General features: G+C 39.5%; 1 protein-coding gene across 1 annotated transcript in view; it reads left to right on the top strand.

Moving 5' to 3' along the window:
• The window catches only part of fibcd1b (fibrinogen C domain containing 1b), a 117833-nt gene that overhangs the window by 8412 nt on the left and 82805 nt on the right, over window positions 1–26616 (top strand). Inside the window, exon 2 of the mRNA XM_044334517.1 lies at window positions 22049–22132. Within this exon, the coding sequence (XP_044190452.1) occupies window positions 22049–22132 (84 nt within the window). The remainder of the gene's footprint in view (window positions 1–22048; window positions 22133–26616) is intronic.

Below are 26616 nucleotides of genomic sequence, written 5' to 3'. Positions count from 1 at the left end.
TAAGGCTTGGAAGGTATTGTGCATTAAAACCACAATTCTAAAAAGCAACACGTAAGCTTTAGATAAAGTGTATCAGACACTGGTTCATAAAAGATTTTAAAAGATAACATTCTCTCATCCCTTCCCTCCCTCTCTCCCTCCAAAAATACTGAAAAAGCGCTTGAACTTAACTATTTCTAAAGATATAATGACATTTAGTAAACAGTTTACCTTCAACATTCATGTAAATGTAGCTGCATTCACTGTACTTATACACATATTCACCTGTTGAGCAAACATAACACATAAAATACGGAGACAGGAAGTATGTCTGCTTACTGTAAATATAATCATACTTAAGGCGTTACTTTAATGTCTGACATTAATAACACAAACACAATGACAACATCACTGCTGACTATAGTTAATGCGGATCAATTTGATGCTAGAAACCCAGATTAACTGAGCTAACATTGAACGCACCTCATTGGCTATTTGTTACAGAAGGAGGTAAATGTCTTGAATTTCGTTGTATTTCTTAAATGTATCATATTGTCATTTTCTTGTAGCTTGTGGGGGATAAACTTACACACCTTTTTCACAGCTTTATAACTAACTTAAACAACTTGGAGAACCATGTTATGTGAGAGCATCCATATACCCACTTTGCATGGGATGTGTAAGGACAATAATAGCCCCCCCCCCCAAACGTTAGCTCCACGCTACCTAGCTCCATCAACTACAGTCACTTTACCTCATGGTAAATTATTAATATTAACATATACTAATATAAATTCTCTGTCAACTACACGCAGAAACAAGATGAGGTTCTGAGTATATTGTTGTGTCACACTGAATGTAGTAGGGATAACAGGAATTTATTTATTTATGAAAAAAACAAAACACCCCAGAAAAGGTGCACTTTCTCTATAGGGGGCCAAACAGGCAGGTGCTCAAGCCCCCTTTGAGGTTTATCTATACACGTGCCTAATCAGATATATCACACAGCGCTGTTGGAGGAAAGACAGACTTTTTGCACAGTCTACTCTTGGATCGGTTACAAGGCTCATCACAGAAGCCCCAAAGCATCACCAAGGGCTCACTCGCATCCAAAACAACAGCTGCAATAGAAAGTAATTGCACCTAATTGATTCGTGATTCTTGGTAATTGTGTTGATTTTGTGTACAGCACATGCTTTAGGTTTAGTGTGTGTGTGAGAATGTGTGTGTCGATATGCACACATGTACTTAAATGTCTGTGTATATGTGTGAGAGAGCATAATGGCCACGTTGTTGGTTTCCTTCTGTGTCTTACTGTCTTTGACTCGATGTGAACAAAGTAAAGCTGAGTAGGGAACATTAGGAAGACACCGCAGGGCAAGGTTATACTTTACCTCCCAGAGCATGTATTGACAGATGTGTCAGCAAGCTGACCTGATGGGCAGGGTTTCACAGCAGAAGAGCTAAAAGTGTGTGAGAGAGAGGGTGACTAGGAAGGCGAAGGCATTAGATTTCCATCTGCAGGATCCAGCCCGTCGTGCATGTTTGTGTATGTGTGTGTGTGTGTATGTGTGCATATCTGTGCAGTCATGAGGGTGAAAAAAAAAACACTCCAAAGGAAAGATAAATGTATGTACCCCCCACCCCCCACCCCCCACCACCATTATTTTACTGTGGAAGACTGTAAAATTGCCATTCTGCAATTTATTATTCACTGCCCAGCTAAATCATCATTAAAAATGCATTGGAAATCACCTGTGAGAGGCAGATGAGAGGTGTGCAGATGGAAGGAAAAGAGTGGGCTGGAAATGAGGCAGAGTGGTGGAGTGAGGGATGAGAGAGACACGGGGTGTGCATGTGTTACAGAGTTCACTCATCTTGATGGACAACTAGCCAGGCCTATTCCACTGACAGATTGGGCTCTATCTCCATATCTGCAGCGAGAAGTGTCCAATTTCCTCCCGGCGATTTCAATCTAACAGTTAAAGAGCTCTGTTCATGTGACGCTAGAGTCTTGATCAAACACAGATGTGAGATTTAGTTTTTAAGAGAACATACTTCCCACAATATAGTGGACTTTTCCTTTTTTTGTTCCCTGGGTTCATCATTAATCAACACTCGCAAATTCTTATGCATGCAAGTGCGCAAGCACAACAAATCACGTACACACACGAGCGCAGCTCTCTTTTGTGATGGGGTACGTGTCTTACTGAGAATGCAGACTGAACAGTAAATAATAAGGGAATTAATTAGACTTTCAAATCCAGTGAATGATTTATGATAAATGGAGAAGTTTAATCAAGCAATCAATCTATTAAGGTCACTGGATCTTGAGCTGAAGAATAATATAGGACAGAGGGAGGAAGATGAGAATTTTAACTAAACATACACACGATTACACTGAAAACTGCTGGAATACGGACAATGCCTGGAGCTGATTGTTACAATAGTGATGTAAGAGTTTGGCATCTGTTCCGCTGCTAGTGTTTACCGTGCAGTTTTATCTTTTTGTTAAACTGACAGAACGCCTGTAATTGAGCTGCATCGCTCTCTAACTTTCTCATACTTGGTAGTCTCCCTAAAATCACATTATTGGTACTCCTTTGAGCCAAATTGAGTCATTTCCACAGCAAACTGGCTTCATATATTTACCTGCTAATGACTTGCTTAAGCTAACGGAGAAAACATAATAGCATCATTACGGGCCAGGCACCATCAGGTGTCTCAAGGTTAATAGCAACATTAATTGACTAGAGGGATGAAGGCTGAGAGACCTTTGTTGTCCTTATTAAGAAGTATTCTTGATTTGTGAATAGAATACAAAAATTGAGTAATTGCCTCGTTATCCCACACCAAATGCAGAGAAATGTATCAGAAAAATATCAATGAGTGGAGAATTTTCACAGATATGGTTTTAGGTACAGGGACAAGTACTTTTCTTATAATAAACCAAACATGAAATGTGAATTGATGATTCCCTGCAGCAAAGTCTAATCCTGAATTTTATAAATGTAGCCCAAAAATGTGCATTGTTACAATGTCTGTATGGGTAATGGTGACCTCAAGGCATCTCTTCAGTATCATCCATGCAGCAAAACAGCCAAGTTCCCACTGACAGATACGGTATGTCCACTCAACCGAAACAGAAATGGGATTTTTTTTTTTTTTTTTAAATCTGTGATCAGCAGAACGAGATGAAAACTTCAGGAAAGAGGTTAGGTGACTGATAGGAGGATGAGCTGAGCATTAGGAGTTAGGATAGTTTTAGGAGAGAGATAGAAAATGAAATGAAGCATGAAAATATTCAGAACTAGACAGACAGAGAGGGAGGCTCAAAGAGATGCAGAGATGTATTTATTGCAGCTATCCTATTAAACAGTTATGACAAACTCATAGCTAATATATTAACAGACTTATCCACCAACATCCATTATTTATTCATCATCAAATATTCAATCTGGCAGACGTGTGTGCCATTATTCAGATGTGCTAGGGGAAAGTGGCACATTTGAATAAATGAGGAATCGTAGGACTGACTCCCATAGCTTGTTGTTATTCCAAAACCCTCCCTGTAAATGATTCAAACATTAAATCAATCAAAAAATGTAGGAAAAGGATTGATGTTGAGAAAAACCCCCTCCCCAGCTAGCATAGCTGGGTTTATTATATCTTCAGGAAGGAACATTTTAATGTTATTGACCCATTTAAAAAAAAATCATACTTGTTGGAAGTGGTTCTATTATACACCACCTGGCTGGTTTTTTTCAGTAGCAAGAAAGGTTTACAGTAGCAAGAAACATTACGTTTTCTGCACATTTCAACTTGCATCTATAATTTCAAGGCGGTTTCTGACCCCCTGCTATGGCTGAAGTAGACAAGCTCATATTCACTATATTTGGTTTTTCTTGTTTCCGCTGGTGAAATTCTGCACCTCTCTGCAAATACCTAAGTCTGAATGAGATTGGATATGGAAATGTAGAGTACTGCAGACCAGTAGTTTCTGCTGATGTTGTGGAACTTGGCAACATGGAGAACAGGACATATTCCTCAGAGAAACAAACACTTGCGCATACAGACAAGCAGACACATAAAACGAGACACACATGCACACACATACTCTACAGTTAGTGTAGTACAGTGCAGAAAATAGTAGCTACAGTAAAAGGTACACATTTAAAGGTTAGTAGAGATTTTCAAACATGTCAATTGTGCGAGAAGTGTTACATAAATTTGTGGTGGGAACATGAATGTCTTTACCGAATTTCATGGCAATCCATTGCATAGCTGTTGAGACATTTCACTCAAAACAACAAATGACAACCGATCCACCCAATACGATTCTTATTTTCAGGCGATTATACACTAATTAAAACATACTTATGAATATTATATTCCATTTCTGCCAAGGCTGTTCTGCTAGATGCCACTAAATTCTACACATTGCACCTTTAAGTGACATCACTTGAGGCAGTTTACCTGATTCACAGTTCCCTCTGGAGCCATAAATGACTTTACAGAACTTTTTTCACATACACGGTGGTACACCCTGTACCTGTAAACAGACTTTGATAGGTAAAATTGGTGGACTTGAGGGATGGTGGAGTTGAGGGATGAAAATAAAGGCAAGAGGGTCTAGTACAGGTTTCTAACATTTTTCAAAACTGAGGTACAACATGTCCAGTTCAGTTTTGAACCAACTTGTTCAAAACATTAAGGAGCAGTCTACAAAGTTCAATGAAGTGTAAATAAAAATACAGTATGTACATAGTTTCCATTATAAGCATGTTTGGAGGATGATGGATAGAGCTCCCAGAGACCAACATTTTAATATTACCCAGATTTGTTTTACACATTGAGAAGAAACAGTTCACAATAGTATAGATTAAAATTACAATAAAATAATAATTCTAGTGTTAAAATGTTTGGATATTATCATAAATACAATTTCACAGCCTCAATCATGGGGAGATTATTCTATTCTAGCATGCTCTGTCCATGTGACTTCCCATTCATTGCCAGCCTCATCCATGTTGTGAGCATCCAGGGCCATTATCTGTCCTCTATCTGTTCATTATTGTGTTTTTAGAATATTTTTTGGCTGGTCAGATATTATGTAAAATCTTGTGGATGACATATGAATGCACACTGGGAGCAGCAGTTAAAATATAGCTTAAAATGGTTCATTTTTCTACCCATAAAATACCTCTCACTTTCATTTTTTACTCTTTATTGGAAATCTTAAAAGGAAATTTTCTGGCTAAGTTGTCAGATAATCAGGTATATGTAGTTCCAGTCTAAGTTAGTCTGGGATTGTAAAAGCTCTTATACATAGATCCTGTCAGCGCTGTGCTGTGTCTCAGCCATTTGTCTGCCACCTTTAGTCAAATCTTCCTTACAGATGCAATGACTAATAGATGAAGTTTGCAAGAGATGGGGATTGACTACGAAGAGTGTGAGGGAACTTTCTTGAAAAAAAAGAAAGAAGTCTAAGTTTCTCAGACTTGTCCAGAAGTTTTGAAGAGAAGTAAAGTTCAGAGAAGCACATAGAAATTGGTAACAAAGTATTTTTTTGTTAACAACATTGAATTTCTGGCTAGACAGAAACAGTAATTGTCTCCAGCCTTGTTTTGGTTCATATATTGTCTTTCTTTAATCCTCCCCGCATTTTAAACTCATGCTCTCTCTCTCGGCCTCTCTCACTTGGGAAATGGAATCTAGCAGTCTCCTCGGAGGCTTTTATAATGTGGTAACATAAGAAATCAATCAGACTCAACTATTTCTACAGCCCCTCAGCTCGCATTGATTTATTGCAAATGTGTTGAAGATGAAGAGAGAAACTCCTTAGCACTATAGGGCAGGATGGTCAAGGGGAGTGGATGTAGGAGAAAAGGATGACGGGATGATGACAGGTTTGGGATGAGAGGTTAAGGGGAGGAGCGAACAAAGAGGTGGGATCTTTGGTTTGCTGACCTTTGTTTTGATAGGTTGACATTGTTCACCTCAGAGGTCAACACGCTGTCTGTCATCAGCCCACCGGGTAGAGAAAATGATGATAATGTGTTTTATATTTTGGATTGCTGTGATGTGTTTGCTGTGTGCTGTGGTTTTCCAGGATGTGGGGCATGACAGCTGCTGTCAGCCTGTAGCGAGATGGGTCAGGGGTCACAGAAATGGTGGTGGCTTAGATTCCCCCCAGACACCATCAGTAAACTAACAAACCCAAAGGCAATGGCAACTTTTCCTTCTTGTGCGTTGATACCTCTGCTAATATTATGTTTTGTTTAGTTTGTGAGTCACCTTTGTGTCTTGCATGTCATGTTTTTTGTGATTTTCTGTTATTTTTAACATATGTTTTTATTAAACATAGTCAAAGTTTCCAAAAAATGTTGATGACAGCAGATTGTCATCAGTCCGTGGGGGCTGTATTGTTCGCGCATGTCCACAAATGGCTGTCCACTTCGTAGCCTTTGTTTCTAAGGTTGTTTCTAAAGTTGTTCACATTGGTTATTCACATTGTTACTCCCATGGCATCGGATTCGGGCTCGAACATGTACGGATGTATTTGAGAGGTTTCCATTTTGAGTAAAGAATAAAGAAAAGAAGTGAAATCCTACGATTACTGTTTGTTAACGTAGCCTCCGGACTGATGAATATCACTGTCGTGGCTCTATTTTTAAAAATGTCTGCCGTTTTCTAACAAAATTATTACCATATTAAAGCTGTAATTTGTACCTAACGCATTTTGTAATGGCTTGTTGACTGTTGTTACTGATTTGAGTCACTTTCAATCTTTGCATTTTTTAAACTCAAAACCAATTATCTTGCCGTTGCCACTCAATTATGACTCAGAGCAATTTCATATTTCATGCTCACACAGCTCAGGGGGGATATCTGGAGGAATGCTTCACCAGTAAATTTTGTTTTCTATTTTATACATCTCAAGAGCGAAAGGCTTGTTTATCTGCTTTGGAGAATACTGTCGGAGGGGGAGACAGAGTAAGAGCTCAATACTAGCTCGGTGTATTTATATCATGGGCATACACTTAGAGACACCGAGGGGGGCTGATGGAGATGAGGATTGAAGTGGATTACTGAGATAGGACAGCACTACTGAGAGAATGAAATCTTATGTTTTTATTAGGCTTTCATAAAATACACCAGCAGCAAAACATACGTCTGTCCATGGCCATATGCAGCTCAACAGAGCGGCTGTGGCCCACTCTCCGTGGGGGCTGTAAGGCTGATTGAAGGGGTTAAAGAGGAGATTAAAGTGATAATGTACATCCCTAATCCCCAGCACTTTAAGAGGGCAAAGAGGCGAAACTGCCTCCAACCACAGAGCTGGACATGAAGAGGGTGCATCAATAGTCATCAGGGTCAGCCATCACCATGGCAACAGATTATTCAGAATAATTATCTGCCATATGTGCCTTGTCACAATTAGAAGTTGGCTGTGAGCTAGGTCATGGGTCAAATGCTGATCAGAGTATTGGGGGTGGTGGCGAACGTAACCCTCTACACCATTTATTAGAATAAAATTCAGCCTGCTCATCGCATCTGTCACATGAGCCGCAATCACACAACCTGCACTCCGCTTCTAAGCAGATATTCTAAGAGATCTGATGCCACCAGCCACATCATTTTGTTGCAGTGGCTTACTCTAAATGTCACTGCATACTGTGCATATTGAGCTTTCAATACCCCATTTTTCAATAATAGATCTTACAAAATGAAAATCTGGAAATGAATAAAAATGGATTTATGATTTCAATCAGAATACTAAGCTTCTTGAATCGATTTTTTGGCTGAGTAGCAAGGAAAGGAAATGACTGTGTGAGGAGAGTGTGCAAATGTGACCTGACAGAGGTTTGTAGAAAAAAAAAAAAGAAAAACTTTTGTGGTTTGTTCTCACGACCAAGCCTTCCATTAGGAGTCCAGACGTTTTAACTCATTGCTGCAGTTCTCCCGCAGGAGTTATACAGAGAATGCTTCATTTCCCATAAAGCCGTGTTCACACTAGTACCCTGAGAAAAGCAGCAACAAGGTGCAAAGTGGTTTATCCATTATCATGGATCGTTTATTCTGTCACTTTGGCCCATGTGAAAAAAGTAATTTTGAGTGAGATACCTCTCTACACTGTTTACCGTCCTGTGCCAAAATCATCTTTCAAAAATCAATTTTATTTAATTCAGAAATGTTATTCAACTGAATAATTGAAAGGAAAACAGCTATGATTCTTGTCATCTACTAGTCTAGCTACTTATTTTTTATAGTGGAAACACATGGTTCAATCTGCAACAAAGAATCTAAACACAAAAAAATTAATTAACCCCTGACTTTATTCTAATTGAGTCTCTCCAATTGTGACTCTGATATGAAACAGTTTGAGGATCCCTGGGGGAGTGAAAAATCGGGGGAAAATGAGAGAAAAGAATTACGTTACAACCCGTTCACTCATTGGCAATAAAAAACGGTTAATACATGTTAATTGCTTCACAGTTCTTACATATGGGACCTTTAACCAGTACTCACGATACCCCGGGCTTATTACTGGGAGCTGTCAGATTGTGTGATATGCACAATGACACTGCTTTTCTCTGATCAAATTTGTCACATCATACCAGGCAGGATCACAGGGTGCAGCCACTGCAGACACTTTTAGAAAAGAGCCTGGATTTGTTCAGACAAGCCACTTACGTTTAAACACCAATAAAGCCCCCTGCACTACTTACATCTGTGGTCTATTAGATTGTCACCCATCACCATTAGGAGACACTCGGAGCCCCCTGGCATTCTGGGAAAATAATTACATTCTTTCTGCATCATAATTACTGCCTTGAAAGTGTCTCTTTTGCTCACTAACAAAGCAGGCTCTTACTCTTTCTCTGTCTTCCCATTCCTCTCTCCCCAAGCTCTGTCTTTCTCATCTCTAGTCTGTTGTCTCTGTAGACACTAATGAAGTGGTTTAATCTCGTAACTCCAGAGGAATTGTCAGCAGTGGACTGCATTAATTAAGTTTGTGTGTGTCTTTGTTTTAAAGTTTCTTCATTTTCAGAATGGGCCTACCCTATAAACACGTTCGTCATCATCACCTAATGTTACTTATGTTACTTTGAGACTCATGTAGAATTGTCAGACTGTAAGGACTTGTCTGTGTTTTGGCGCAATGCATCTATTAATTAGTCAAAATGAAGCTAATGCAGTTTTGTGCTCCAAAAAGTTTGATAGCACACCGATTTCCCATTTGCATCTTTATTCAACTGTATAAATCCACACAAATCAAATCTGTTGCCATCTTGGATCTATTATTGTTTAATCCCCTACAGGAAATCACAGTAAGATTCATTTTGCTTAGCTGCTCATCAGATGATGTTGTTTTGATGCAGAAGCATTAGAGAATATATGACTTTTTTTAACCTCTAACTTATGAACCTACTCATTGCAGCAAGTTGGGATGAAAAACCTGTCAGACATGAAGTGAGTTTGAGTTATTATATAGTTCCAGTTGGGTAAACATAGTGAATAGCTTGTCTGTTACTTCCAGAGCGTGACTGATGTTTAGCACCTGCTAACCACACTCAACTGGTCTATTTATGCAGTCACTCTACTTTGATTTAGTTCCTGCCTTCTTCAGAGTGTTCATTTGGATTACATTTTCTTTGACATTGCCTTACTGCATTCATGGAAAAAAGTGACAGTTGTGGCAGTTCCTTTTACAAACAGCCATAGAGCAAGCCACTGCTTCTGCTCTCATATTTGCCAGCTCCTGAGTCCCGAGGATTCAGACTGTTGACTTGAGATCTTTTCTGTATAAAGTGTACCTTCATTTTATATCTCTCTCCTACACTTCACCAGCTAAAAAGCTCTTTTCTTATTTGGACAAGAGTGCTAAAGTGAAAATATGACACTTTATGGCAGGTAACAGTTTGGACTGCATTAACTCTGCCTTCAGATATTGACACATTTCAGTCTACCTCAGTCAGTTGAGGTGAAAGTTGCTGTATGAAGTATTAAATTGCTGCATAATTTTCTGGATAATTTAACTACATTAGATTAGAATTTTGTATTACCCAACCTTGTGGAAATGTGAAGCCTGTATATATCTGAATAAGCTGAACATTTTGGGCACCAGAACTTCTTATATTCACCATCAGTTTCTTAGCAACTGCATTAAAAAAAGGGGGGAGGTATGAACCACAGGTCAGAATGACCCCACAGGTGCATGATTTGGACGTGGCTTCACTTAGTTTGTGAAAAGATTTGTTGAGTTTCTACAAATGAGAGGTCCAGATTATTACCAGTTTGGTGACATTATTTGTGAACTTGCACACAGTGGAAACTATGAAAAGAAAAGACTACAAAATACATTCTGCATAAAACATGGATGGTACTTAATTTTACACTGTTTTGACATTAATAATTTCCTAGTTTCCACTAAGGTGGCTTTCAATTGCTTTCCTCAAGAAATGGAAAGCATACTGTAGGTGTTTGCAGTTATATTTATTTATTTATTGCAGTGGTGGTAGTGTCTTATTTCTTTTTGCATTTTATTTTCATTAGTTTTGGCCTTTTGCCAGGGCATGACTATATATGTCATGTTATTACACGGCAGTTAGTCTGTTCTTTTCTGTCTTTTATTTTCATGATTTCCAAACTTAACATTTACTCACCATTTTAAGGGCCTGCCCTCCCAAGAAAATCAACCCTATAGGTCCTAAACTCAGTCACCAAAAACGACCTATAGTTATGTTTGAGGGACAGATGCCATCTATCAGCCGTAGTAATTATGATCTAGAGAAGTGACGCAGTTCAGATGACGTCTATATACCATGACTTCCTTATTAGGAGGAGGCGGGTTGGGGTGGGTGGCTAGATAGTTAGATGGCAAAAAGTGGACTTAGCTGCAGGAGGCTATGGTTTTTGTGCCTAAACCTAACCAGACCTTAACCACAGCATTGTCACACCATAAAACCTAATCATTTTTTAACAGTGATTTGTAACAGTTTTGGAAACCAGCATATTACGGTCCTATTTTGGAAACCGGCATATTACACTTCAATGAGTCGTTCTGGACCGCAGGTACAAATGACCTATGTGTTCGTTTGGAGGACTTGTAGCATTTTAAACAAATTATGTAATTTCATAAACATTTCCCAATTGCTTATTCCACCTCTCGAAAAGGCAGTGATCAAACCTCCACACTCTGCATGAAGAGGCCCCTTCATGATGTGTGCATATGCCACAGTATGTACTGCACTCATTGACCATTGCTTCTGAATGGTTATTTTGCACAATAATTTAGAATCCATCCATTATAGTAAAGGCCCCTCTGAGAAAATTGCTTTTGCATTAACAAGGAGTGCCACTACCAGTAGTAGCACCATGCTGTTGGCATGCTGGGTACATTTGTAACTGCTAACTAGACTCACGTCATCCAATTAGGTTTGAATCTCGAGCAACTAGACTTGGTTGTAGATACTTGGAGACATCTTGCCTCTCATCCAAGGAGCTTCTTCAGTTCTAACTGACTGGTGTAGGTGTCCTATTGAAAGTAGTGGTGTAATGGAACGTAGTTGATCCGTCCATCCATATGGATGACGGATCAACTACAGTTCAGCACACATGTGAACCGCAGATTAACTGGAAATTAACGGCAAATTGACTGCTGTAGTTACAAGTCATGGACAGACAGTGTGTCGCTAACAGGGATTTGAAGAGCAACGACCAAACCAGCATCTAACGAGTCCAAAGTGACATCTGCAGGTATGCTTACATGCTGTTTAATGTGCTGCCGCTGAGCAGCTAATTATCTATCTATTTGTCTACTAACTGATGTTAGCAGTGCACTTTTCCCCGGTGAATGTTTGTTTGGTGTTTCGTACAACAAGCTAAACTGCAGGACAAGACGTGTGTTCATGTTTGTAAGTTATCATCAAGTTTTGATGATGTGGACACAGCCTATTGTTTCATTCACTACCATGTTTAAAGGAAGAATGTATCGTGCCTCATATTGCACTTTAATTTAACAATTAAGTATTGAATATTTTATATATTTTAAGATTTTATTTAAACATTGGACATCTTGAATGTTGTTTTCATTTAAGGGAAAAAGTTCCTTGCTTTAAGTGTTTTTGAGAATATATGGAAAGCAAAGTTATGTTTTGTCTCCCTGTTTTTTTTTGCTGATCCGAAAAATGATCCGATGCGTGACTCAAAACCATATATGATCTGAGCTGTGAGTTTTGTGATCCGTTGCACCCCTACCTGAAAAACAAGGGACACTCTTTTGGGGACAACAGTGAACATATTTTGGATAGGGAGGACAGATAGTTTGAAATAGGAGTGAAGGAGGCTATCTACGTCAAGGTAGAGAAACCATCTCTCAACAGAGGAGGAGGTCTATGACGCCACTTATCCCCCACCTACAATGCTGTCTACTCATACGTTCCCCAGAGACTTTCACATTCACATTTTGCCTTGTGACAACTCCAACGACGGTTGTTTACACTTGGCCTCAAGTGACTCCAACAAGCCTAACGAAGGAGGAGCACTAACGAACCAAGTGGTATCAATGACCTTGATAACGACCCCATGGAGGTTAAATACCTTGGACTCCCCACCAGTCAGTTATAATTGAAGAAGCCCCTTGGATTAGAGGTGAAAAGTATTCAAGTATCTACAGCCAAGTCCAGTTGCCCTCAATTCAACCCTCCTTGGATAACCATGACCTGCATGACTGAGAATCTTCACAGACACCTAGACTCATGTCAGCTACATTCACCTCTAATGATATGAGGCCAAGTGTAAACAACAGTCACTGGAGGTGTCACATGAGGCCAAATGTGAATGGTTGTTAAGTCAGACAGTATTCCCCTTTGTAGAGAGAAGATAATTACAAACACCTGAACAGAAAGCCAATGAACTCACATGTGACAAATGCAAAGTATGACCACTAGATGGTTCTACAAATGACAGAAGGAAGAAAGGAATAATAAGAAAAAATGGATGTACAGACAACAAGACAAAAACAATAACAATATATACCTATCTACAGCAAAACAACTACAAAAAAGGACTGAAATGGCCTACATTTGGTACATATAAAAAGTTTCTCTTTGCAATAATAATTTCATTAAATCACCACCCCAAATGTTCTTTTTGATGGTTTTTAGGCCTTCAACCATAAGGCTGTCTGGATTACTGTTACGTACATTATAAAAGTGCTTAGCCATAGGGTAATCCAAATGAGCTTTTCTGATAGTATTCTTATGCTTAGAGACTGTCTTTTAGTCGTCTCTTTGTCTGGCCTATTTAAAAGCAACCACAAGTACAAGATACGGTACACAACAAATACAATGTTACAGTTGATAAATGTTTTGATGTCATACACCTTTTAAGTCTTGAAGTGACTGAATTGCTTACATTCCTTTATAGTAGCACAATGGTTGCAAAAGCCACATTTGTAAGTACCCTTCAATGGTGTAATGAAGCCGTTTTTTGTTTTTTTTTAATTATTGACAGGGAGATGGCTTGGCACTAACCTGTCTCATAATATAGGGGCCTTCTTGAAACTGATCTTAGGAGAGGCAGGAAAAACTTCCCCAAGAATAGGGTCACTTTTAATGAGATTCCAGTTTGAGTGTATTATCCTTTTTATGGGATTTGCTAGAGAACTGTATCCTGTGACGAAGTAAACCTGCTCTTGTCCTGAGGATTTTCTTTCCTTTTTTCTTAAAAAGTTCAGATCTTGCAGTAGACTGGGCTTTTTTGTAAGCATCCCGGGCCAGTTTTTGTTTTATAGCCTCTCTGTGCAAAACGGTCTGCCAAGATTATGGCTTGCTTTTCTAACTCTTGATCTGTGTCACAAATACGTCAAAGATGTAGGAATTGGCCCAAAGGTATGTTGTCCTTAAGCCAATTTGGATGGAAACTATCCGCTTTCAGCACAGTGTTTTTGTCTGTTGCCTTCCTCCATACTGTAATGTGAAGCTGGCCATCCTCACCATTAGAGATCTAGGAAATTAATATTGCTTTTAGAATACTCAATACAAAAGGTTATGTTTCTGTAGTTAGTGTTCAGAAAATCATGAAACAGTAGAAGTTCCTTCTCAGAACCAGTTCAAAACAATAGTATGTTGTCAATGTACTGCCTCCAACATTTTATCTTGTCACTATAATTGTTATAATAAATGAAATCCTTTTCCCATAAACCTAAAAAAGGTTATCATAATTAGGAGCAAAACAAGCCCCCATAGCAGTATCCTAATCCTGAGTATACATTGAGTATATGTTGAGCCAAAGGCTTAATATGAAAGTCCACAAACAGAGAGGCAGGCTCTGTAAGGGATCCGTTGATATAATAGGCCTCCCTGGAGCAAATTCAAGATTAGGGACCTTGGGGAGCATTTAAAAAGTGGGTAAACTAGGATGTGCACACCATAAGAAGTCATGCTCTTGTTTAGTAATCCACCCTGCCTCATTACCTGTGGACAACATTTCTCTCAATGTCTCCCATGTCTCCTATGTCAGATGGTTTTATGATAACTGATTCATCCTTGGCTAAACAATCCAAGGTATGTTTTGGGGATTTGGTCAAATTCTCCCTAACAGTCTTATCAGGTGTAAAGAATAAATTCTCAATGTCAAAGTCCACCTTTTTTGTGAAAGCAGTCAGAGTGGCATTTGACACTGGAGGCATAAAAATGACATTTCTCAGAGTGTTTTGGTGGTAACTACACTTACAGATGGAGGCTGCGTTAGAATCTAAGTAGATCCACTTTGGTATTAAACTTATTTGTGGGGTGGGTGGGGGAAAAAGTCCTTTTGACAACACATGGACACAATCTGGGGTAAGGGGTATCTTTGATATATTAATTACGATATTTCCATGTTCTGATTCCTGAGGCTCCGTCGCTGCTGTTGCCCCATTTGGAGTCTGTATCCCTGTTTTGCTCTTTTTATGATAGATCTTGTGGGTTTGAGCCGCTTGTCCAAAAAATGTAATGTAGATGAGGCAGCTGGGGAGGATGCAGTGAGATTAGAGGTGGATTTTTCATCACTGCTGGTGAAGTTGAAAGACACAGATCTCTGCCACTGTTTGTCCAAGTAAGCTGGTCTGGTCCAACTGTAAACCTTGCCCTCTTTGTAGTCATTTTCTTTGTTTGTGATACCACAACTTGGGTCTATTACAGGAAAGTTGAGTTCATATAGAAACTCATGACCTTAGAAGACCAATATCCAATGCAGCACGACCTCTCCTCGGGGAGAGAATGAACACGCAGCACTTACCACCCGATACCACTCAACCAACACATCCTGTGGTCACGCAGTGCCACACATTTTTGCACACACACACACACACACACACACACACACACACACACACACACACACACACACACACACTAATACAAATAAATGCAGTTTTTCGCCTAAATGAAGTGCTGCACACACACACACACACACTCAGAGACAAACAGTGCAAGTAAAGGAGCACGCACCACATTTGTCTCGCACCATCAGCATAAAAATCTGATCTCTTTGCCAAGGTCAGACCGTCAAGATGTAGGGTTTCCCCTGTGTACAAACACAGTCACAGACATAGACATACATGAAGAAATAGATGGACACAGAGGGACAGAAAGATAGACACACACACACACACACACACACACACACATAAGGCCACCCTGATGTACTGCTTGAGCTAAAACCATAAGTCATTCAGCAAGGTAGCTGTACCATGAAGTGTCGACACCAGTATCCATAACATGCATGTATTATTTATGAGTGCCTGTATGGTTTGCACATAGCAATGTATGCAAATGTACACATTAAGGAGAGGTGGCTCTTCATTTCTGCCTGTTAGAAGAAGTGTCTGCCTTCTTACCTTCTTATCACGCTGATATCGAAATAGCAAGGCTGTGGGGTGGAGATCTATCTTGTCTTTTAATGGCATGTCTGTGTGTGTGTGTGTATGTGTGGAGTGCATAAAAGTGTGTTTGTGTGTCTAGGTACATGTGAATCTTGTACTTGCGTGATTGTGCTGGTGCACTTAACTGTGCTTGCAACTGCAATCAGGAGTGTAAGTGGTCTGCAATTTCAAATAGAAATTGAAGTGGGGAAAGAAGGTAGAAAGAGATGTAAGCCTATGAAGTTAATATGTGAGGTGTCCTTGATGGGAATCATTTTGATTATTCCTGACAAAGGTAAAGGGAATAGCATCATAATTACCTTCCTTGCTATTTCATGTAATAATGAGTGAGTCCTTTTAACAAATTTGTTTCCATCTTTGTGTGTATTGATGTAGCATTAGCAAAGTGGCCTTTCTGTTCTTAAGGACTTTTTCAGTGCAATAAGAATGTTTTTATTGCAGTGCTACTTTTGCATCTGTATCCCCCCTATTAGAATACATCCCTGCTGATGTGTATGTGTATTTCTGTGTCTTATGTTTTGGGCTCTTTTATGCAGTCGTACTAATAATATTTATAAATTCTCCTTACTTGGCATGCATCTAGCACATGAAAGTTTAATTTCATGTCAAGACAAGTCAAGTGTATTTGTATAGCCCAACATCACTTTCAATATCTCAATGGGTCTTACAAACCCAAAACAGCAACAGCTCCTGACCAACCTAAGCTGCCTAAGAAGACAAGGGAAAAAAAAAGTTAATGCCAAGAAATTCAAAGATGGAAAGGCAATTACAGAAAATGAAAAGAAAGTTGTAACAATTACTAGAAATACATAGATTGTGGGGTGATTGAGCTTTTTAAATGTGTACATGTTTGGGAGTTTTCATACTTAGGCTGTAATAAATGTACATTGGCAGATAAGGGAGCATAAGCAAGAGCAGTTGGAGATTATCGGCGTCCTGAGAGATGAGAAGTAACAATATAAGCCATAACACCCATGCGAAATTGAAAGCCCTCTTTCAATCTTGCCGTTTCACTTCATGCTCACAAAGCAGCCATTCTGACCTCACAGTGATTGTGTGCTTTATAATAGCAGCTGCGGTGATATGTTTTTGCATTCCAGTGTGTGCGTGCGTCTCAGGGACAGTGGGTGACAGACTCATTCCCTGTGTGTGGCCGATTGCGGTGTGAGCTCCAAGGACAAGCAGTGGAGGGTAGAGCGGGTGATTTGTCTCTTAGGATTGAACTCATCTCCCTGATCTCCCGCAGGCCTCTCCTCCCTCTTCTTTCTCTGTATGCTGTCTTATTTTGAAGGTGAAGAGCATTTCTCTCAGTGTTTGCATGCATCCATTTTAGCTGATGCAGTTGATTGTGTTTGTTGAATTTACTCAGTTTATGTCTTGTGTGTGTATACTCGAGGACACGTCTACACACAGAGTATTCGTATATAGATATGCTAAAAAAGTGACAAAACAAAATCCTTGAGTTTACTCTGAGACAGCCTATTTCAGCCAGCAGGGCTGAGTACGTGATGCAAATACAGTGCCACTTCCTGTACATATCCTCTTTTCTCTGTATCTTTATTATTAAACATAAACACAGAATGCTGTATATAAGACAATGCTATCCTTAAGTTAACAACGGAAACAGCAGCAAGCATCAGCTTACTTAGTTTATTTCACTGAAATGTAGGTCTCTTAACTGTCTGTTCTAACAGTGGCATGTTGAGATGTGTTTGTTTTCTATTGGCCAGAGGGTAGTCTTGATAAGGTACGCTGAAAGAATACTTTGTTTACACCTCTGAAATAGCTTAACACTAAGCAGATGCAACCAATCACTAAAAGGAGAAGAAAACACTTTGACAAGCCGCATAAAAACAAAAAAATCCCCATTCAATTGTTCTACCAAAAATCAAGTAAAAAGTAAGAATAAATATATTGTAATGTTGATAGAAAGCACGGGCTAGTGATGGAGCCGCCTCATTTCATCTCATGTACTTATTTTTGTTACCAAATCGCAGCAGTGTCCCTTCTGGTACACTGTATAACCATTATTTGTGTGCCAGTGGCCAAGGAATCCAAAAAAAAGGTGTCTAGCACTGTCATCAGTCCTCAGCTGTACGGGGAATAGCCCCTTTGAAGTCAGTAAAAGCTGCTATGCTGCCCATCACAGTCACAATGACAGTGTCCTCTAAAATATCCAAACCCAAATCTCTGTGGTCTGCAGAACAGAATATGGATGCTGGCTAAATAAACACCTCTCTCATCATATTCAGCATGCCATGCAACAACCGTCTGTTTGTTTTATGAAGGAGGCAATAAAAGTTATATTATTTTGTTTAAGCTTTATACCCATTCCATTACTTTAATGTGGTATTTTTTTCCACCATATTTACTCCAAATTGAATTCCTATAAGTTTTATTTGTTTTTTGTTTTTTTTCTGGCAACAGTTAGGGAAAGATTGTGAGAAAATTACATAAAGGTTGCCAGCTTCTTTATCACAGTTCCTATGTGTTACTATTTTATGTGTCCCCTTTAGTAAAGTAGCACCCAACTTAGAAGTACGTATTACTTCTTATTGTAAGTCCATCATTAGTTCATGATTTATGAGCTCATTATTTAGGAGTTCATTAGTTCTTGGGTACATGACTGATGAACCAGAGACAGACTCCTCAAAAAAGAGTCAAAGTCAAAGCACATTTACTTTAATACCCACACCCAAATAGTTCCTATCTTTATTTAATATGCAGTCATTGACTTGATACAGGAACTTCAGGAATTTTGTGTGCCTTATTGTGAAGCATTACATTTCCACCGTTTCCATCTCTTGAAACATTGTGCTGTATATGAATGAATATGAATCAAATTGGATTTTCAGGAGGACAAACTACATTATCCTTTTTTCAACACAATGCACCTCGTGAGGTCAGAAAATAACTTATCAACATGTATGTGTTGAGCAATTGTATTCACCCCATGTAACACCAGTGTAAGATAAAACATCCGCTGACTTGCTGTGAATTTAAAGATGTTTTTATCATTTATCTAAACTGCTTCTTCATTTCTCACAGCAGGTAGGAAATTCTTGTCACAGCTCTAATCGTGCATTCATTCATTCACTCACTCACAGTTAACCCTTCTATATCCCAGTGCCGTTTAAACGATAAACACTGAACAACATAAAATCCTATATTTAACACCCATGAACTGTGTTCACGCAAAACACAGTGTCACCATGCTTTGTATTCAACGTCCTGCTCCCCCTTTCTCACTCCTTTTTTTTCCCATCATTCTGTCAGTCTCAGTCCCCTCATTTAGCAGTCTGCAAGTTCTGTTAAATGATTAGTAAGCCCACAAGTGAATGTATGCAAAGCCTCTTCCACTCCATCAGCTTAGTGAGCAGCAGGCTTAAACACACCTTGCTAGTCCCCGTCTCACACACACACACACACACACACACACACACACACACGTAAAGGTATTCAGCAAAGTGAGCAAATATATTCCAAGAACAACACATTCAAGCAATCTAAAAGTTCTTAGATAGTACTTGCATTCTTGAATTGACAATCTATGTCCACACATGCACTCATGCAAACACATAGGTCGGCTACACTCATTCAAAAAGTGGGCACGTACACATTCAGTCACGCCCAGGATAAGTCTGAGCCTTTCCTGTCTTCTAAGACGTGGCTCATCAGATAGGATTCTGCGTGTAAGGTCCAACCAATAAAAAGTCCAAATATTCTATTAAGTGTAAATCCTCTCCGCTGGTGGAGCTTGTGGAGTCAGATTAGGACTAGACAAACACTGCCAAGCAGTCATGCCCACATCGGGACCACTGCCAACAAGAAGCCCCACAGATATTGGTGTGTCACTTTGAATGCGTGTGTGCATGTTTGTGTGCACAGGCAGCAAAGAACCCCAATGTGAGCATTAGCAGGCAGGGGGATGAACAAACTAAAGCTCTGATACGTGCTGCTCGATATAATAGGAAGACAGAGTGTCAGGGATCTGAGTGGGCTGCAGCTGCAACACACAACCTTTGGTCAGTGTGCCACTGTGCATGTATTCATGTGTGAATGTGTTTTTCTGTCTTTTTGCCTGCTTGCAAGTAAATGGGAGTACACCTTTGTATGTACTTGTGCACCTGTGAACTGTGCAACAACATAAAATAGATGCACCAGTTTTTATAAATTAAGTCCCGTTTCTTTACTGTGTAGCTGACTTGTTAGGTTGTTCAACCACATCACTGTGGAGTCTGTGTTTATTTAGCAATGGTGGCTCTGTAGCTCCTCTGTGTACTGCAAGCACAGACAGCTGCAATGTTTTAGGCAGAACAGACATAGATTTCAATCGCTGACCCTAAGGCTGCTCATTAGAATTCAACACACCTCTCCTAAATCCCTCCCCCCCATCTCTTTCTCACTCCCCCCCTTCAGTTTTTTTCTATCTTGCTGCCTTCTTTTTATCCCTCTCTTGTTTTCTTACACATCGGAAGAGAATGCTTAGAGCAAAGGGGTGAACTATTGGTCAGCCATCATAACAATGACTTTGTGAGCTGCATACACAGAAATTCACACTCACCTATAACTGACAAAACATACACAGATGCAACCACTGCTATACAACTGCATGCATGAACACACACAGTTAAACCTGCAATATTTTTGATATTAACTATGACTCACATATGAAAGGGATCACTCGTACTAGATACTCATACTAGAAAGAATTATCACCCAGCTGCACAGTGCCAAGGAACTTTTTAGCCTCTTTAAACTCTTATTTTTTTGTTAACGCCCACACAGTCACTGTGTGGCTGCATCTGAGCTACTCTCATTAGCCCCCTGTAGGCAGCTGTTTCCATATTTTAAAAAAAGCTCTGATAAGCTCATTGTATGCTACCTGCCAGCACCAAACAGCAGTCAGATAAAAGTGCCTAGCAGCGTGAAGAAAGCAGAGTTGTTAGCAGCTAAAGAGCCAGGTATTTTTTCTCAGGAGTTATGGGGGACAAAAATAAAGGTAAAATGGGAGTGAATATTGAATGCACATTTTGTCAAGTGGACAGAAACACATTTCCAAGTGACTACTAATGTTGTAACACGCTAGCCTAACCAATGTTACCCTCTGTCTTTTTTTTTTAAGCCTCCTAGTGGCCAAAAATTGATCAATACAGCTTTAAAGTAATTTTTTTATATGTTGCTGATGCCATTGACGCATGTAGTGTAATGTAATAAGTGTAAAGAGCATATTTAGTTTCAGTAATGTACATTCACATGCACACACTTAGCATTTATTACACCATGCTCAGATAGAGAACACATTCTGATACATTAATTGCTAATGTTTGCTGCATTAATGTGCCTACACGTGTGTGTTTTTGTGTTGGTGTTATTGTCTCTGGCTAATTGAGCAATTCCACAGCGGGAGCAGCAGTGTTGAAGGTCACGGAATGATGTGCTCTCCTGGAGCAGTTAGAAAGCCCCCACTTTTATAATTATTCTGCTTTTATCTGTGCTGGAGCTAGAAGTAGTCCCAGACAAATGCACAAACGAGCACAAAGAGGCGTATATATACCGAGGCACATAATGTTCAGATATTGTATACAGACACCCACATTCACCTGCATGTGTGAATGCTTGCTTCTGCACACAAGCAGTGACAACTCACATTCAAAGAAATGCTTCATTCATTCTTTTTTTTTTCTTTTTATTTGGAGTAGGAGCAAACTCTGTGCACTGAGGATCTCTTGGAAGATGCACTGAGCCTGTCATAAACTATTGAATTCAGTGATACCTTTGAGATGTGTAGATGTCTGTTCAGATCTGTCTATGTCAGTGTGCAGTTATGTGTGTAGGTGGTTGAAGTTTATCAGCACCGGTACCATTTACTGTATCTGTTAACAATTATTTCATGTTAGGCTTTGGCTTAGAAAATGCACTGTGCCCAGTACTGACACTTTTCAGTTATTTAAATTCACACCCCAAATCTGTGTGTGTGTGTGTGTGTGTGTGTGTGTGTGTGTGTGCGTGCGTGGATATGTGTTTGTGCATGCATGCGTGTATGTGTTTGTACGCATGTGCTTGCATGCTTAATTGCACATGTGACTTGAACAAACGCCAACACTGGTGGCCCTGTCTGTTTGTCCCATGCAGACGTTCTGTGAGTGTGTGCCCAGCTCCTCCCAGCTCAAACACCGCTGGTCAGACTCAGAAACTGCCAGGGAGACCCCGGCCAAGGTAAGGCCCTGTCACCACAATGTATACACGTACAGACAAGGCAAATACGCATGTGCATGCATCACACAACACATTGGTTTCATGGGTTATCTTAAAACAGAAAATAACTTGAACTGGTATTTGGAAAAAAAATATTCTGTCATTATTTTTTAATTTTTTTTCTTACTGACAATGCTCTTCATCAACTTAATCACATTTGTAAAACACCATTTCTTCAGTGAATATGAACAGAATAGAAATGGATGGTTGGATGGATGGAAATGAATCAAACTGATTAAAAATAGTATTATACAATATACAAAACCCCTTTATTGCTTCGTCTACATACTATATGTCATTTTCTATATATTCCACCACATTCTTTTCAGTAAAAAATGGGGGCACATTCTGAATAGTGACTTGCACACCTGCAGAGGGGATTAGGTATCATTGACGACGATTTTCATCACAATCCGCTTTCTCACTGCTTTGGTGATGGCAGTGTGAAGGATTATTGCATTACATTTCACCACCGAGCAGCAGCGATGGCACAACCTCAGCTCAAGTACCCAAACATACAGGAATTAGATGGGATTAGGCCTTGCAGATTCTCTGAATTGAGCCGCGTGATCGCCACTGCATCAGGAAGAGGAGGAGAAACTGTGTAGTGAATAGAACTCCGGATGTCACGTGACTTGTTTTGTGTACACTGCCATGTTGGCAGGAGAAGCGTGAGCGGAAATGAATGGCGCCAGCTTCGATTTTAAGCTGTCAGAGTTCACTGCGCACTTTATTTCCAAGGACATTGAGTGCTATATTGCAAAACCTGATAAATTAAACATTACTGACCATTATAATGCCCCTCGGGGTGCCTTTCACAAGTATTGAAAACAGTCGGGACGGACAATGTTCCAGACCAGCAGTGTCCAGACATCTACAGTTACCTGATCAACTTTCCCTCATCCTTCTCTGGAGAGTCTTTGAAAGCCTACAAATGCCTGGAGGGGTACAAATGGACAACATCTGGATTTGTGATGAATATTCAGCTTTGGAGTCTACGGGCTAAAAATTGCTTTATCGCCACTGGACGGGTAAGTGTCACTTCACCTTAGTTAACGTTAACATAAGCAACGGGGAGTGTAATCATTGTGCTAATTTGTATGTAGTGTTAGCTAGTCTGTATCTTAGATTTACCAACAGTTAATTACATTATCACTGTGTGAATGAATTTCGAAAGGCACCACCTCATACATGATATTATACCTTTATGATAAACAGCAATTATCATGCAAGAGCCATGAACTTTTTATTACAGGTGAATCATTCCCAAAGACTGAATGACCCTCAGTTGAAGCCATGGGTGGTGGTCAGGAATGATGGGGTTCTGCATTTGCACAGCTGGACTTGGTGAGAGCTGCTGCCATGTGTCAGCTGTGTTGTTCAGGGTATGGCATCATAACCATGGAAGAGAGGAAGAGACAGCTGTAATATCAAAAACGTGCAAGTGGACCACACCAAGTGAGGAATCTTTGACAAGAGTGGAATATCAGATATCATATCTGTTGTCAGAGAGTATGCAGCATCCTATGTACCAAAAGTTGTCTTGCTAGATTTACTAGAACCCCTCACAAATCTTTATGACAAGCAAGCAAGTGATGTCAACCTAGCAGAGTTACAAGACCGAGCAAAAGCACTGTTGGAACACATAACTGTGACCAAAGAACAGGTAAATCATTATTAAGGATTAATGTTGTTTAAAATAAAGCCAAGAGCTGATAATAGTCAAATCTAAAATGAAACATGTACTGCATGTGTACGCTGTCAGTGTAAAAATCAGAGGTGCATTTGCTCACTTAAAAAAGTAATTATATAATAGTTTGAATCACAGTTGAATCATTTATTGAGTGATATTGTAGAAGACGTGACTCGAGCACAGTCTAAGTCCAAAATCTGGTTTGATCAAAGAAGTGGTAGGATAACAGCATCTATCCTCAGAGCAGCCACAAAGACAGACATCAAAAAGCCCCCAGTGTCCCTGATAACAAAAATATACTACCCAAAGTCTCATAGCTTCACCACTGAGGCTACCAGGTGTTTATGAGCATAGAAGTTTTAGCATTTGGGCTCGTGTGCTACTTTCAAATTCAAACAACGAATTCCACTCAACCTCCACTCTGTTTTATAACAGTGTTTATCACATAAAAGCCTGTGGTCTGTGAGATGAATGTTTATGTTAATACATTGCTTTAAGGCATTACTACTGTCTAAAAGATATCTAAACTCATTTTTGTGTTTTCCAGATGGGGATGTAAGCATGAGAAGTTGGCAAGAAAATACTACGAAATGCAGCACTGCCTCTCATGCTCGTATGTCCTGGTAGAAACTGCTGGATTCAGGTTTTCCCCTTACGCCCATTTATAAGGGCCTCGTCTGATGGATATGTTCCCTGTAACTGCTGTGGTTCAGGTGTCATAGAAATAAAGTGCCCATTTTGTGCAAAGGACCTCTCTGTAAATGAAGCAGCAAATTCTGTTGTAGACTGTTGCCTTGAAAAAGACGAGCAAGGAACTGTCAGATCGAAGCAGGGCCATGCATACTATTACCAAGAACAAATGCAGCTATTTGGAACTGACAAACCATATTGTGATTTTATCCTTTGGACTGAAAGGAAATGTACTTCACCTTTTGACATTTTTTGACAAAGAATTGGAACGTGTTAGAGACTTTTTAAAGAAATGTATCATTCCAGAGCTGCTTGCCAAGATTTTTTCTGCTCCAAAACCAACAGCAGTGTTTGCTAATCATGGTCAAGAGTGGTGTTACTGCCAGTTTTTGTTCAGTTAAAAAGTTTCACCAAACTTACCTTCACATGGAAAGAATTCAGAAAACAGTGGATATGTCCCAGCTGCAGAAAAGTAATAAATTCACAGAAAACACCTCAAAACTAATCAGTGGTGTCAAATTGATATTTTTAGGGCCAATAAAACATCAGTTTCTCTTCAAAAGGAATTTGTCACAAGAAACAAGAACTGTGAGAAAAACAGGTTGATTTGCAGTTAACTAACTGAATTTGGGATAAAGGCAAAATACAAAGATGTCCAATAACTGCATCTCTATTATTATTCTATCAACAAGTTAATGTCTGTAAGTATTGTATGTCGGCCACATCTGTTGTGAGTCACATGACACCGCATTTGTAATGAGTTACAGGACCACATCTGTATTGAGTTACATTACCCTACATCTGATGTCAGTTACATGACCCTACTTCTGTTACCGGATTACTGAAAGGGTACAACAGATTCATTTGTAAGAGCATAATATACTTTTACAATTTTGTCGAGGAATGTCATATCATTTTCTCTGTCTATGACAGTGAAACCTATGGGGAAGGTGCTTTGCAAAACAGTGTGTTTTTGACGGAGAACTCCAATGTAATGAGTATACTAAGAGATGCTAAGCATCAGGTGTTCTTCAAGTCAGCAGGATCTAACTGTCTCTTGTTTAATTCAGTTTGGTAAGAATGTATAGACTCTTTGACATTGAAACCTCTGCCTGCCAAAACTACGTCCCCTGGGAGCAAATGAGATAAAAAAAAAAATTACTTTGCTCTGTGATGAACTTATCACTTTTCCATTGGAAATGAAACAAATGGAACCTTGTGGGCACATGGCAATTAAATATTTCATTGTTTGGTGCGACTTGTATGTTGAATGACCTGGAGCATTGGCAAATAAGTTACTTGGTTTCTCAATAAATATTTCAAAACACTCAATAATGCAAACTGTCTTCTCAAAGCTACTGTTCCTAAATGCATATGGAAGAGATTTTCTTAATGATTCCCTATCAGGCCATATAACTAGACATGGCACTAGTCCACAATACATTACACTAGTACAGTGTTTGAAAAGCTTTGCAACAGTGTTTGAATCAATGCCAAATTAATAAGCCAAAAAGTCAAAAGACAAATTCATCCCAAGTGTATTTAAAGCTGGCATATTCTGCTGAAATAATGTTAGGAAAGGTTTGAGATTGGGAGCTACAAAATGAAAAACAGCCATGAGTAGTGAATATGTTGGTAAACCAGTGAGAATATTAACCAATTTGTCATTGTTTTGTAAAGTCATCTCATTCAATCCATCCATTTTCTTCTCTTAACAACATATTTTCAGTCCCCAGAGCTTGGCATTCCAACTCAAGAGATTTAATGTGTTTCTCACAGTTTTCACTGTAACATGGTGGAGTTGCTGGATCATCATTATTATCAGGAATAGGCTGGAAATCATTTCCAAGTTCTTTGTGGGCAGATTCCTTCACAAGAGATTCTCCTGTGAGAATCTGGTCTGCAGTAGGATGCTTGCTGCTGTCTTGAGGACAATCTGCTGGAAGGATTACTGCTGCAGCTGATGACTTCTTTGATTGCTCTCTTTGGAGTTTGCTCCTCTGTCCTCTGTTGAATACATCCAACCACATTCTTCTTCTTCTCTTCTCTGGGGATGGTACAT

Source organism: Thunnus albacares, chromosome 18 (genome assembly GCF_914725855.1).
Source record: "Thunnus albacares chromosome 18, fThuAlb1.1, whole genome shotgun sequence".
In the NCBI taxonomy this organism is placed as follows: domain Eukaryota; kingdom Metazoa; phylum Chordata; class Actinopteri; order Scombriformes; family Scombridae; genus Thunnus; species Thunnus albacares.
The sequence above is the reverse complement of the archived record's forward strand: the minus strand, read 5'-3'. Positions and strand labels throughout refer to the sequence as shown.